General features: G+C 44.4%; 3 protein-coding genes across 6 annotated transcripts; all 3 read right to left on the reverse strand.

Annotated features, from left to right (window-relative positions):
• Positions 1–1,072: 1,072 nt before the first annotated feature.
• LOC124667436 (E3 ubiquitin-protein ligase SINA-like 10) lies at positions 1,073–3,025 on the reverse strand. Of its 3 annotated transcripts, none has more exons than XM_047204718.1 (4): positions 2,900–3,025; positions 2,453–2,619; positions 2,111–2,323; positions 1,073–2,043 (listed from the first exon to the last, which is right to left on the reverse strand). In XM_047204718.1, exons 3-4 carry the CDS (start codon positions 2,255–2,257, stop codon positions 1,342–1,344), a joined length of 849 nt encoding a protein of 282 aa, XP_047060674.1. In that variant the 5' UTR covers positions 2,258–2,323; positions 2,453–2,619; positions 2,900–3,025; the 3' UTR covers positions 1,073–1,341. The 3 variants fall into 3 exon arrangements, with proteins under 3 accessions (XP_047060674.1, XP_047060675.1, XP_047060673.1); XM_047204719.1 differs by having other exon boundaries at positions 2,453–2,630; XM_047204717.1 differs by lacking the exons at positions 2,453–2,619; positions 2,900–3,025 and having other exon boundaries at positions 2,111–2,440.
• A 47-nt stretch (positions 3,026–3,072) lies between these two features.
• LOC124666298 lies at positions 3,073–4,954 on the reverse strand. Of its 2 annotated transcripts, XM_047203642.1 has the most exons (5): positions 4,760–4,954; positions 4,195–4,657; positions 4,004–4,071; positions 3,785–3,898; positions 3,073–3,477 (listed from the first exon to the last, which is right to left on the reverse strand). In XM_047203642.1, exons 1-5 carry the CDS (start codon positions 4,775–4,777, stop codon positions 3,109–3,111), a joined length of 1,032 nt encoding a protein of 343 aa, XP_047059598.1. In that variant the 5' UTR covers positions 4,778–4,954; the 3' UTR covers positions 3,073–3,108. The 2 variants fall into 2 exon arrangements, with proteins under 2 accessions (XP_047059598.1, XP_047059597.1); XM_047203641.1 differs by having other exon boundaries at positions 4,004–4,657.
• A 3,331-nt stretch (positions 4,955–8,285) lies between these two features.
• LOC124661896 (protein GAMETE CELL DEFECTIVE 1, mitochondrial) lies at positions 8,286–10,926 on the reverse strand. Its single transcript, XM_047199784.1, has 3 exons — positions 10,316–10,926; positions 9,381–9,570; positions 8,286–8,914 (listed from the first exon to the last, which is right to left on the reverse strand). The coding sequence occupies exons 1-3, from the start codon at positions 10,924–10,926 to the stop codon at positions 8,687–8,689; spliced, it is 1,029 nt and encodes a 342-aa protein (XP_047055740.1). The 3' UTR covers positions 8,286–8,686.
• Positions 10,927–12,050: the final 1,124 nt, after the last annotated feature.

Below are 12,050 nucleotides of genomic sequence, written 5' to 3' on the forward strand. Positions count from 1 at the left end.
TCTGTGCTTGTACATTACATAAATGATATAGTGAATAATTTATTGAAAGTTTTGATATTTTTTCAACATGGAAAATACTATCTTGTTGACTCAACTACGGAAAGGACATTGCTGCAAGTTTGGTTGTCGGAGGAGTTCTTGTATTGTATTCATGAAAATATTAAGACATTTCTTCTATTTTGGAATGTACTGAATTATATTATGACACCATATTTTAATCATTATTAGAATTTCCATAATTTTTTGATTTATTTATAGTTCATTCTTCACTAAAACATGTATGGTATTATAACTTATTTAGGATCTATATACAATTTAGGGACATTGCAGACAGTTTACAACTCAACACATCAAAGAAGCCAAATTGATAGAAGCCCAAAAGAATAGGAGGACCTAGCTTCTAGGAGCTTCTTCTCACCACAGTTTCTCCCCACCATTTTCTATAAGCTGGCTTATGCATAAAAAGAAGCCCAAAAGAAGTCGCCCTAAGTCCTCTCTGAACCCAGGAGGAACTCCGTAATGATGTATATATATGGTTTGTAATAATAAATGAATGAGTTATGGACCAGCTGTGTTCTGTTGTACTACTCTGAGTGATGTAATATTTGCGGATTGGTACTTCGCACATGTTATGTCAACGACTGACATACTACAACATGCAGTGGTATCCAGGATCACCACATATCCCAACTCCCAACTACACTGAAGCTGGGACTTTCTTAGCTGACAGGCAGTTAGCCAAACTCAAGGAACATTTGGCCAATGCTCAGAACAGAATGAAAGTTCAAGCTGACAAGAAAAGAATGGATAAGAACTTCCAAGTGGGAGAACAGGTGCTTCTCAAACTACAACCTTATGCACAATCACCCTCCGTAAACCGACCATGTCACAAGATGGCTTTTAAGTTCTTCTGTCCTTATTCCATTTTGTTCTTATATCTACCACGTAGTGTTGCGGACAACTGGCTTAATGGTGTTGATCCTAGCTTTAAACTATTTATTAGGGTGGAAGCGATTGCCATTGTTGTTGATCCTAGGTTTAAACTACTTATTAGGGTGAGAACGACTGCCATGATTTGGTCGCTATGGCTATATAGAAATGACAAAGTTTTAACAATAAAAATTCCCGATGGACCATGTGCTATTTCAAGTACTAGCTGCAACAAAATAACCAAATTCCTGACCAAGTATGAAGAACTAGCTGCAACAAAATAACCATATTCCTGATCGACTTTGAAGTACTACCTGAAACAAATACTCATTTCTTAGCAACGACATGCTACTCCAGTCCCAACTATTTCTACCTCAATTAAGAAGGCACAATAGAATCATCATTATGAGGTCAGGATATAATCTTATCGATCCGAATGTTGAGAGACACCTCTTTGGACGCCCCAGCCCCAACCAGATATGTTGGCGGCACCGTCAAGTAAGATGGCAGCTCCTCCACAGTGACCTCGCCAGGTCTAGTGCTGCTCTCCACATCCATGTCCAGCAGGAGCATGTGCGTCCTGCGGCTCGCCACCGCCGGTGGCAAGTATGCCAAAATATTGAGCATGTATCGTGGCTGCAGGGCCGGGCATGCTCCTAGGCGCACCGCGGACACGGAGGTGGCCGTGCTCTGGCCGGCAGCTCCCACAACCAAGAGGAACACACAATCGTCCTCCTCCCCAAGGAGCAGATGCCGTGGCTCCAACACCGGCACCTGAAGCCGGAGTTCCTTGCCGTACTCGATGTTGTAGATGGGCCAGGAGTGCTGAGTTGTGAGGTGGCTGAGGAGCGCCAGCGGAAGTCCGACAAAGCTGCAGCCAGGCTCGGTGCAGAAACAGGGAGCACAAGGGCATGTACTCTCGTGGTCATGAAGCTCATGGTAGATGACATAGCTCTGACAGCCGGCACGCGAGCACTTGACCTTGGCAGACAAGACAATGGTGTCCATCATGATGTTGTGGATGTCAAAGGCACCGCCATGCTCGCACTTCTGGCACTGGATGCTAGGGAGCTCGGCGATGCAGCTGCCGCAAGCCAAGTGCCCACCTTTGCACTGTACAAATTGAAGTTGCTTATGAGATATTTCTAAGATTGGATAGACAGAATGAAATTACTCCAACCTGGAAGACAGGAGGTTTGAAGGGACGGGAGCAGAGGGGGCAGTTGAGTAAACTCGTGTCCACAATGGCACCTCCTCCAGCTGGCTCTACTTGGTCACTGGGTTGCTCCGCCCTTGACTTCTTCGCTCTCCGATCACCCTCTTCCATCGTTGACGGAGAAGCCCTGTTCCTTCTTAGGGAGAAGTCCGGAGCAATTTGCACCCCCTCGGTATTCTGCAAAGAAAACATGGAGGGTAACTCATCACATCCATGTCATGTTGAGTGGAATTGGTACCCACTATGTACATATATTCTTCTGCAAAATTCATAATGCAGTGACAAAAGTGAAGTGTGATGACAAACTTGGGCAGCATAAGATTCAGAAGAAGGCCCGTTGGACAGCAATTGCTGGCCATCTCTCGGAAAATTTATGTGTTCTTGCTCCACGGAGTGATGATGTGTACTATCAGCATTAGTGGCGGTAATCAAACTTTCCTGTCTGCTGTGACTGTCTTCGTGAGATGCAGGTTCTGCAAAGAAACTTGGTGTTGCAAATCAAAAAGTGTTGCAGGCTTACAGTTTTATATGAGATGTGTAAAATAATAAATCAACTTTAAAAGAAAAATGCTTCCATTTCAAAGCCAAGTACTTACATCAGGTCGGCTTATGAAAGAAGAGTGTTTTTACAAAGATAACAAAAAAATATCGATCAAGATACGTCATGTAAATTGAAGGGTGAAAATGCTTGTGTAAAATATGTTATAACCTAGCTATCATTAATGTTATCATGAATGAGTGTCGGGTTTGAACCTGCTGACGGAGTTGAGGTGTCTAATTCAGGAGGTTCAACAATGGCCAAGCTTAATGTATTAGGAGATGATATGACAGTGTCAAGCTCTGCTGAAACGGGATGCTTCTTCTGAGATGCCCCAAGAATAGATCCGCCATACTCAGGAGGATCTTCTGGCTGTTTAAGCATCCCCGGGATATATTCCACCCAGATAAATATAAAGAAGTGATCAATTTTGAACAAAATATATGCACCTTGCGACTGATTTCAAGCTTCTCAAACAAAAATCAGTTACCTCCTTATGAGATCTTCTGGCTCGTGAGTAGTACAAAACTGATCGGTACCTCTCGTGTGGTTCCATCAACTTGGTACTGTTGCATGTGGTATCTTCCACAGTTTTACCGAACTGATAAGCTCCAGCATTAGTATTTGCATCAGAGTCAGCACATTTTCTGGCTATTCTTTTAAACTGATACTTTCGGTGATGTATCATTCGGTGTTCAACGAAATATCTTTTTCGACTAATTCCAAATGTGAAGCAAGTTTTTGGTATTTTATCAAGGACAGAAGCATAAACCGATTCTTCTAGGCGATGCACCTAGTCAAATGAGAGTACACATAAATTTAGTTGTAGTGAACAGATATGCAACATAGGGGAAAACATAAGTACTTCTGACAGGAGAGTAGAATTGGTAAATAAATGATAAAGCACAAGCAAGATGCAAGAAGTATTGCTTTATTCAATGTGCATGAACATGTGTTACAGGACTGTTAAATGCATGTAGCAGTACAGGGTATGCTCATATAATAAGGAACAGGGATCTATGGGTTGCTTCCTGTGAAGAAAAATGATCTATGACATCCGATCATGTTTGTCAAACAAAATTTAGTGGATGAGTCCATACCTGAGGATAACACGAATTTACCAAATCTTGATGTTGAGTAGTGACAAAGCAAATTCGTGGAAAACCTCCTGGTATTTTTAATGCAGCATTTTTCACCAAATCAATGAATATGACCTGCATTCCAGTAGCAATGGAAAAATAAAAAAATGAGCACATTACAACAGTTTTTTGGACCAAATGTAAACTAGTTTCAACCAGTGCGGTTGGAATATTTCTTACGCTTAGTATGTGGACACAGCCCTGTACTTTGATGCCTGAGCAATTATGTTGTTTGAATTCCCTGATTCCTTCAAAGAGATAGGTAGCAGTAAAATCGCACCAATCCATCTGAGTGAGCTTATCAACCTGTTGAACAGCTCCAAAAAAGGGCTTGCAGGTAATTGAATTTTTATTTGGTGCTAGATACAGACCTATAATCGCCATCATGAAAGCTATGCAGAAATGTTTCTCCTCAGTTTCGGAGCAGATCTGTTTCCCAGCTGCGTGGATGTACTTACTCCCCTTTTCAATAGTGTCTCTTCTACATCTTGAATCAACATTGCCAACGTAATAACGATGGTACATATCAGGGTCAAAATAACGTGAACAATCAACAACTTTAAGCGGCCCCGAAGGGATTCCAAGCACACTTTTCACAAGAGGCCTCACCGGAATCGATATGCCACCCTCAAATTCAAGACACTCTGTTGTACAATTAAACCGATGAAATAACCATAGGGTAAGATCCTTATCTAACTCAAAATCTGCCATGTACAGGAAGCTCCCAAACCCGATTTTTCTGACATAATCTTTCTGCTGGGGACTAAGTTGCTTCAAATATTTCCGAACATCTCCTGGTGAGCATGTGTACCTTAGTACAAAATTTTGAGGGCCCTACAAGGGTATGAGTGGGTTAATTAACGAGTTGTGAGTGCAGGTGCAGCACGAACTGAATAATCAAAATATGCTGATAATGGCGAGGTTCCAACATTGTACCTGGATCTTGCGCCCCATGGACGACACACTGAATAAGGACGAGGGTTTGAGACTGAGGAGCAGCTGCTAGTTAGGGGAAATCGAACAGAGAACGAACCGATTCCCGCCACTAATCGAAGCAAGAAAACGCAGTTTGTGCAGTATGGTGGATTCGCTGCACCCGTGTGTGCTGCCCACGCGCAGCTGCTTTGGAACTAGCAGGAGAGAAGCTGGCCGTTGTGCACCTGCGGTTGCCGCTCGCCGCCTGAGCTTCCCAGCAGAGTCCTTCTCGAGCCAGACGCCGGATTCGGCCTCCCAACCGCTGGTCGTCAATATCCACCAGTGGTTACCTCGGCGGACGCCGGATGCATCGGCGGCGGCGGCGGCTGATTGCGATTTGGGGCACAGGCGCGGGTTTGGTCGGCTCAGGGAGTGACAAAGCAGACCATAACCGCTTTCTCGGTAGCGTTAGTCTGCCTGTCAAACCAGTTTTTTTTTTTTTTTTTGCCTCTGCATCGGTTAACAGCAATTTATTAAAAATAAAGTGAATATTTAAGAGTTACAATTCATGGATCAACAAGGGTGCTACAAAAACCAATCATCTAAAAATAAGAAGCATGCTAAGCAGTCTAAGCATCTTCCAATCTCTTAATAGGCCGCCAAGTAGCCTGGTAGAAAATATCCTAGACAATCATTTGAAGACGGTTACATCCAGAAACCATGCACTTGAGAGATTTGGGTGCACTTCAGTTCTCATCTAGAACGTTCCACATCTTTCCTACAAGTATCTTGCCTCTTGAAAAATCTTTTGGTTTTCTCTCTATCAGCTTTGCAACACAAATGTGGCCAACGAAGATATGCCATTAGCAAGATAGTATAATTTGTCGTATGCATTGCCACTAATCTCATAGTTTACTAGAGAGGCGTCTTTTCAAAGTCGGTCAAACACCGGAGAGCGGTGGAGCACATTAACATAATTGTGTGAACCGGTCATGCAAAAAGAAAGTGTCAAATCTACAAATCATGCGATGTCACTGCCTCAAAATGACAGTGCATCACTGGGCATGGCCACTGCACTGAGCTTGACATGCAAATGGACATTTCTTCCGCTCCTAGTGCATGCAATCTATGCTACCGATCATCCCTGGAAACCCTATTTTCTCGTTGATCGACAAGACGACAACGGTCGTGCTATGTTCTCAACTGTCGGTTTTTCTCAAGTAAAGTTTACCGAACGCCGCAATCACGGCTTGCTAAAATTTATAGATGGATTCAAGGACCACTTATTCGCAGGTACTCGTTAAGATATCACCAACCACTCCGTACTAAAGCATGCGAATAGCCGCGGAACACTTCTGGTAAGAGGTGGAGCCAAACTTACCAGTGACATCGAGCCTGCGTCGGAAGTATGGATCGCGCCTCGTCAAATTATCAAGAATAAGTCTCTTGACATCTGATAGCGGCGCCGGAACATGACTTCCTTGAAGACCGGATCGGTTAGATGGAAGTAGTGTTTAAAGAGCCGGTTGTGGCAGCCCACTTGGTTGCACTTCAAGTTGGCCGAGCGGCCCTTCGCCGAGCCCTTGTAGACCGGCATCTGCCTGTCATTGTGTTCGTGGATGAGGGAGGCCGTGGTAACCATGAGCTGCGACGTCTCGTTGGACGAGGTTTCCACGACTTCCCTGCGCAGCATCTCCAGCGCAGGGGCAACAACAATTAAATGGCCAGCATAGTTGGTGCAAATGGTTGTCAATTGGCTAAAGAGTTCGTCGGTATCGTGCCAATTGCATCGAGGCCGGTGGGGGCTCCCAGCAGATGTGCGGCCAACAAGAACGCGAGCGATGCAGCCAAGGCCTCTCCCCTACCCGGCACCGATCATCGACTCTGATGAGTCGTGGCTCGAACAGAGCTTGGCTAATACAGCGAGGGGGAAGCGGGTGGTCGCGCCACCCTAGGGATGCAAAGAAGGGGAGGGCACGATTTTCGGTCTACATGATTTTGTTGTCCCTGGCGAGCGAGGCTGGGTAGGTCACGTGAGCACTATGCGTAGAAACATTCACGGCCCAAATTTAGGCCAGGAATGCATCTCGGCGGACATCTCGCTCACTATACATCGAGCCGATGGGCCGGACGCATACCTACTTTTTTACCACGCGGAGTGTCAGGCCGCTGGAGATGCCCTTAGCGTTTTTTTACCCTATGACGATGTCTTGGTTTTCCTAGTTTGCTCGGAGGATGCTAAAGCCGAATCATCCACCTCCTACAACCTGATGGCGGAGCTCAGGTCATGCGACTATCTGCTCGAGCAGGCTGTAGCACCAACCGAGTGTCCCACTCCCTAGCGACTGTCCTCAAGATCTCCGGCTTTGACATTGCCTTCAGCCAAGCTGGCTCAGGTCATGCCACTATCCACTCAAGCAGGCCGTAGCACCAACCGAGTGTCCCCACTCCCTAGCGACCGTCCTCAAGCTCCCGGGCTATGACATCGCCTTCAGCTAAGCTGGCTCAGGTCATGCGACTATCTGCTCGAGCAGGCCGTAGCACCAACCGAGTGTCCCCACTCCCGTGTCCCCAGTCCCCAGCGACCGTCCTCAAGCTCCCGGGCTATGACATCGCCTTCAACGAAGCTAACATTGGGGTGTGGTGGGATCCCATTGGGATCTCACTTTTAGTGTATTTTGCTTTTTTTTAGTTCAAAATTTTGTGTTAAAATTTACACTAGAAAAAACAAAATGTACTACAAATAGGACTTCGATGGGATCCAACTTGACACCCTAGCTGACATGCATAATGATAACTCGAATATCCTACTATTTCACTTAATCAGAGAAAATAATCTTAATAAATCACAACTGCTGATGTTCAGAGTAACTTAGTCTAGTGACATATGTCATGTTATCTAAGTTACTATCTTGATAGTGGGTAGTAACTTAGATGTGGTTTAATGCAATGTGTCATTAATTATGTTGTAGACTCATATTGCTTTGGGATGTGTGATGTTATGGTAATATAGCTAGTTACCACCTCACTCTCTTTCTTCTTTTATTGTCATGTCATGTCACCAAAATGCCTTGAGACGTATGATGTTACCACCTATGTTACCCCCACTATAAGGCTAGTCATAGTGGGGAGTAACATAGAGTAGTAACATGGTGCATGTTAATACCCTATGTTTACTACCTTTATAGTGGATAGTTACTCATATGTGGTATCATACATGTTATATTTATTAGATTGTAGACTCATCTTGTCTTGAGAAGTGTGATGTTATGTTAACATAGCTAGTTACCACCTGACTCTCTTTCTTCATGTATTGTCATGCCATGTCACTAAAATGCATTGGGGTGTGTGATGTCACTAGCTATGTTACTCCCACTATGAGCAACCTGAGCAGTCTAAGAGTCGAAACAGCAGTGTCTAGCACATGACTGGCCATTGGCACAATGGGGTATCAATAAAAACAGAAAAGAAATGCATATGTCTCCACAGCAGATTTCCTATTTTAGGCCTTCCGTCCAACTACTAGGAAAATGCAAGTCTTGCTTGCTTTAAACAAAAAACTATGCATGGCAATGAAAAAGGTAATATTATGAAATGTTGACTACAGAGTGTGTTGCATGGCACTTCACTACTATCATGAAGCACTGCCTACCAACTGTGTTTCCTGGAAATGTGTGGAGAAGGAGACACGCCAACAGTTCAAAGATATTATTCAGCTGCCTAAAAGCGGGGAACTAAACTTGTTACAAAGGACAGAAATACATAAAACCACCTCCGCTGCAACAAAACAAGACCGAATATCTGGTGGTTCAGACCACCTCCTAAGCTCAACAAACATGACCAACGCTGGTGGTCACGGTGGTCTCTTAAACCGCTGCTTCCCTGGAGAATGTCAAAGACGGTTTCAGAAAACTTGCATTAGAACAAGCAGATGGCCTTCCTTCCCGTTTACTTGTAAGGAGCGATGATCCTCCTCCGCCGTCTTGGAGTCTCCCTCTTCACATACATCTTCTCCATATCATTCAGTGGACGGCTTGATCCATCAGGCAGACTCATGAACTTCCAACCGCCTCCTGTTCCGCGTCTTCCCTGTGGCCCAAGCTTCTCGACCATGTAGGCCCATCCATCATCCGGTCGTCGTCTGCTATACTTGTGGCACTTCACCTCCCCTGCCACCTGTAATCCAATAAAGAATGAGGCAGATCAGATGACAGTTACTCATTACTTGATGAAAGCTTGTGATAGGCCCAGTGCGTGAAAGGAGATGACCAATGAAAAAATTGTCTACAGACAGATTGTTTTTCCAGTTCCCATGTTCACAGAACTTGACAGTAACAGAGTTTGCTATGCACAAACACCACTACTCCACAACAAGCAAACTTAGAACGCCATTATCATGGGGTCTTACAAGTCACTACAACCAGACTGCAGGAATTTGTACTGAATTAAAAAGAACTACCAAAAGTACATGACCATACTCATTTGGCTATACTACAGTACTCCACAAAAAAGCCATTACTATGAGATTTTACGTATGACTCCAAGCATTCTGCAGGATTTTCCACTGAATTACAAGAAAAGAGAATGATAAAACTGCATGGACAATCTCTTTCAGTTAGCAAAGAGAATGTAAGATCCTTACCTTTTTCTTGTTGAACTCCAAGCGTTGAACAAATTCTTCGTATAACATGTCGTCTTCCTTCATCGAAATCTCATACAGCACCTCATCAGGATCTCTTGTCGTGCCATCCCAGCCCTCAGGCATAACTTTGAAGTCAGGTTTATATGGAAGGGATGCAACATGAAATTCCCTGTCATGGGAATTGAAGAACCTAGAGAACCAAAGGAAGGCTCAGATACCGAGTAATAAGATGCAATCCCAATCATAACCTGACAAATCTTATAGTTTTATCCTGACTAGTCATGAGAGAAGGACATACAATTTACATAATTGAAATTTAGCACATAACATCCAAACTGAATGGTAGCCTTTACCAAGAAGTTATGACCAATTTCCTACTGTTTACCCATTTCCAGAATCGCCTTGATGCGTGTAATGCTGAGCTAATCTTTAGTACGAACCGGAATTTTCAGGACAAATCCAGCTAAGATGAGCTTTATCAAGGACAATAATGTCAAAGACTGTTTTGCTTGCAAAATAGCACTAAGCTAGTTACCCAAGCTTTACAAAAATTCATCCTACAACCACTCCAGCAGTACATTTCAAACACAAAAACCAAGCTTAAAGCATTCTCATCCCCTCAACGAAGATTCCTCAACTTTCATTTGTAAACCAGACACCCAGTTCAGTATCAATCGCATAGTTCTAACCTAGGCTTCTCAACGTTGCATGAACCAAAAACTACAAGACAAGTGAAGTACTCATGGACTAGCTAGACCTATTTCTATTTCTTCTAGTCACTTACAATGCTCTCTTAGATAAAACCAGGGGTTACAAGCTAGAGCCCTATATTTTGTTCAACACCTCTGACAGTTCGTAAATACTACTATGTAAAAATCCATGATCTAACTAATTTCAATACGAAACTTAAGGAAGCAAACGGAATGATCACATACTCTGGGCAGCTGTCAAGCAGGATCTCGACGGAGTCGTCGAGTGGCTTGCCCAGCTTCCTCTCCTCCTCCTCCTCCATCTCCTTGAGCCACAGGATGGCGTGGACGCGCTGCCGCATGACGCGGAAGTCCTTGGCGAGCCGCTCCACGGTGTAGGTCGCGGGGTCCTCCTTGTGCAGCCGGTACATCTCCTGCTTCTCCGAGTCCTTGAGGTAGGAGCCGCGGGATCCGGGCTCCCGCACCTGCTTCAGGAGCTCGCAGGTCTCCCGCAGCCGGTCGTCCCACGAGTCCACGAACGCCTTCCCTGCCTTGTTGTCGCGATCGATGTCGCGCAGGATCTCGTCCTCCTCGTCCATGGCGCGCACGGCCGCCAGCTCCCTGGAGACGGGCGCGGACGGGGAGGGGGCGGGGCGCCCGACGGCGGAGGCGGACCCGTCGAAGTGGTCCTTGGTGATGCCGGTGGACCAGGAGGAGCCCCATTCGTCCCCGCCTCCCTCGCCCCCCGGAGAGGAGGAGAAGGAGCGGGCGAAGGAGGAGATCCTGGAGGCGGCGGCGGCGGCGGCCGGCGGCGCGGGGAGGCGGCCGTGGAGCAGGGTTTTGCGGAGGAGGAACATTTTCTGGCTCCGCTCTTGTGATTGGGCTGCCGCGCTCACTCACTTGGCTTCAATGGAGGTGGGTGCCGCAGGGGCAGACCTGGGCCGAGTTCCAGGCCCATTTGAATTGACCAGCAATAAACAAACACATCACCCTGGATTTTTTTTTCAGAGACTTAACAAATACTCCCTCCGTCCATAAAAGATGGCTTAGATTATTTTAGTTTGGATGTATCTAGATATATACCATGATTTTGTGTGATACATTTGTGCATCATGCAATCTGAACCTGATAAATTGCCACTTGTTTGTATTGCATCATGTTTTGCAAAAGTTTACACTTTTCACTCGGCTTGGTAAATGACACTTCCACTTTGCACCATGGCACGCATGGACATGAACATAAAAGTTCAAAAAAACTAAACCTTGTAAAGAAAAGAATAAAATGTCTAAGAAAATTTATACATAACCATTATGAGGACAATATATACATATATGTATATATTTTGGTATTAAGATGTGACCATCTGTCAATAATTTTCCCAAATAATACACATATATCCCTGATTTTAGTATTTGTTACTTATACCTTTTGTATATTTTTTGTTTATGAAATCTAGTGCAAAGTGACACAAATCTTTCTACCTAATTTAGAGGCAAAAAAAAAAAAGCAAGTTCATAACTATCGTTATACATCAGGCTAGGAGATCATTGACAACACTTCCTGCCTTTTTTTTTTATAAGCAGGCTTGACTTGGAATTTTTCATGTGGCCATTGGTCAACATTAGAGGGGAAACCAGGAAAGTAGCAATTAAGAGAGGTGCTGGCAGAATCCATCCACCCTCTCCATCATCTACTCCATGAACAAAGTTTTCCATCTCTGAACCATCCTCAAGATTCTCCACCATACCAACTTGATGTTAATGAACCAATGCAAGCATAGCATTGTACAACACAATCGATGCACATTGTATGGATACCGGAACAAAAACCAAAAATATATAAAATGAAACTAGTATGTGCTATGTTAATCTTCAGTTATTTTTTTTTTTGAATGGTGTAAGTTTTCTGTTTTGAACTCCTGGTACTGTGCAAATCCAGTAAGTTGCCCACATCCACATTTTTCGAAAATGGGCATTTTATT

Source organism: Lolium rigidum, chromosome 6 (assembly GCF_022539505.1).
Source record: "Lolium rigidum isolate FL_2022 chromosome 6, APGP_CSIRO_Lrig_0.1, whole genome shotgun sequence".
Classification (NCBI taxonomy): domain Eukaryota; kingdom Viridiplantae; phylum Streptophyta; class Magnoliopsida; order Poales; family Poaceae; genus Lolium; species Lolium rigidum.

Excerpts from the sequence above, each read along its gene's own strand:
- LOC124667436 (XM_047204717.1), bottom strand. The coding sequence starts at position 2,338 with ATGTTTTCTTTGCAGAATACCGAGGGGGTGCAAATTGCTCCGGACTTC. Across the intron at positions 2,044-2,110 it reads TCAAACCTCCTGTCTTCCAG|TGCAAAGGTGGGCACTTGGC; the intron begins GTTGGAGTAATT and ends CAATTTGTACAG.
- LOC124666298 (XM_047203641.1), bottom strand. Across the intron at positions 3,899-4,003 it reads GCTGTGTCCACATACTAAGC|GTCATATTCATTGATTTGGT; the intron begins GTAAGAAATATT and ends ACTGGAATGCAG. Across the intron at positions 3,478-3,784 it reads TAAATTCGTGTTATCCTCAG|GTGCATCGCCTAGAAGAATC; the intron begins GTATGGACTCAT and ends TCATTTGACTAG.
- LOC124661896 (XM_047199784.1), bottom strand. The coding sequence starts at position 10,926 with ATGTTCCTCCTCCGCAAAACCCTGCTCCACGGCCGCCTCCCCGCGCCG. Across the intron at positions 9,571-10,315 it reads CTGCTTGACAGCTGCCCAGA|GTTCTTCAATTCCCATGACA; the intron begins GTATGTGATCAT and ends TTGGTTCTCTAG. Across the intron at positions 8,915-9,380 it reads TGGAGTTCAACAAGAAAAAG|GTGGCAGGGGAGGTGAAGTG; the intron begins GTAAGGATCTTA and ends ATTGGATTACAG.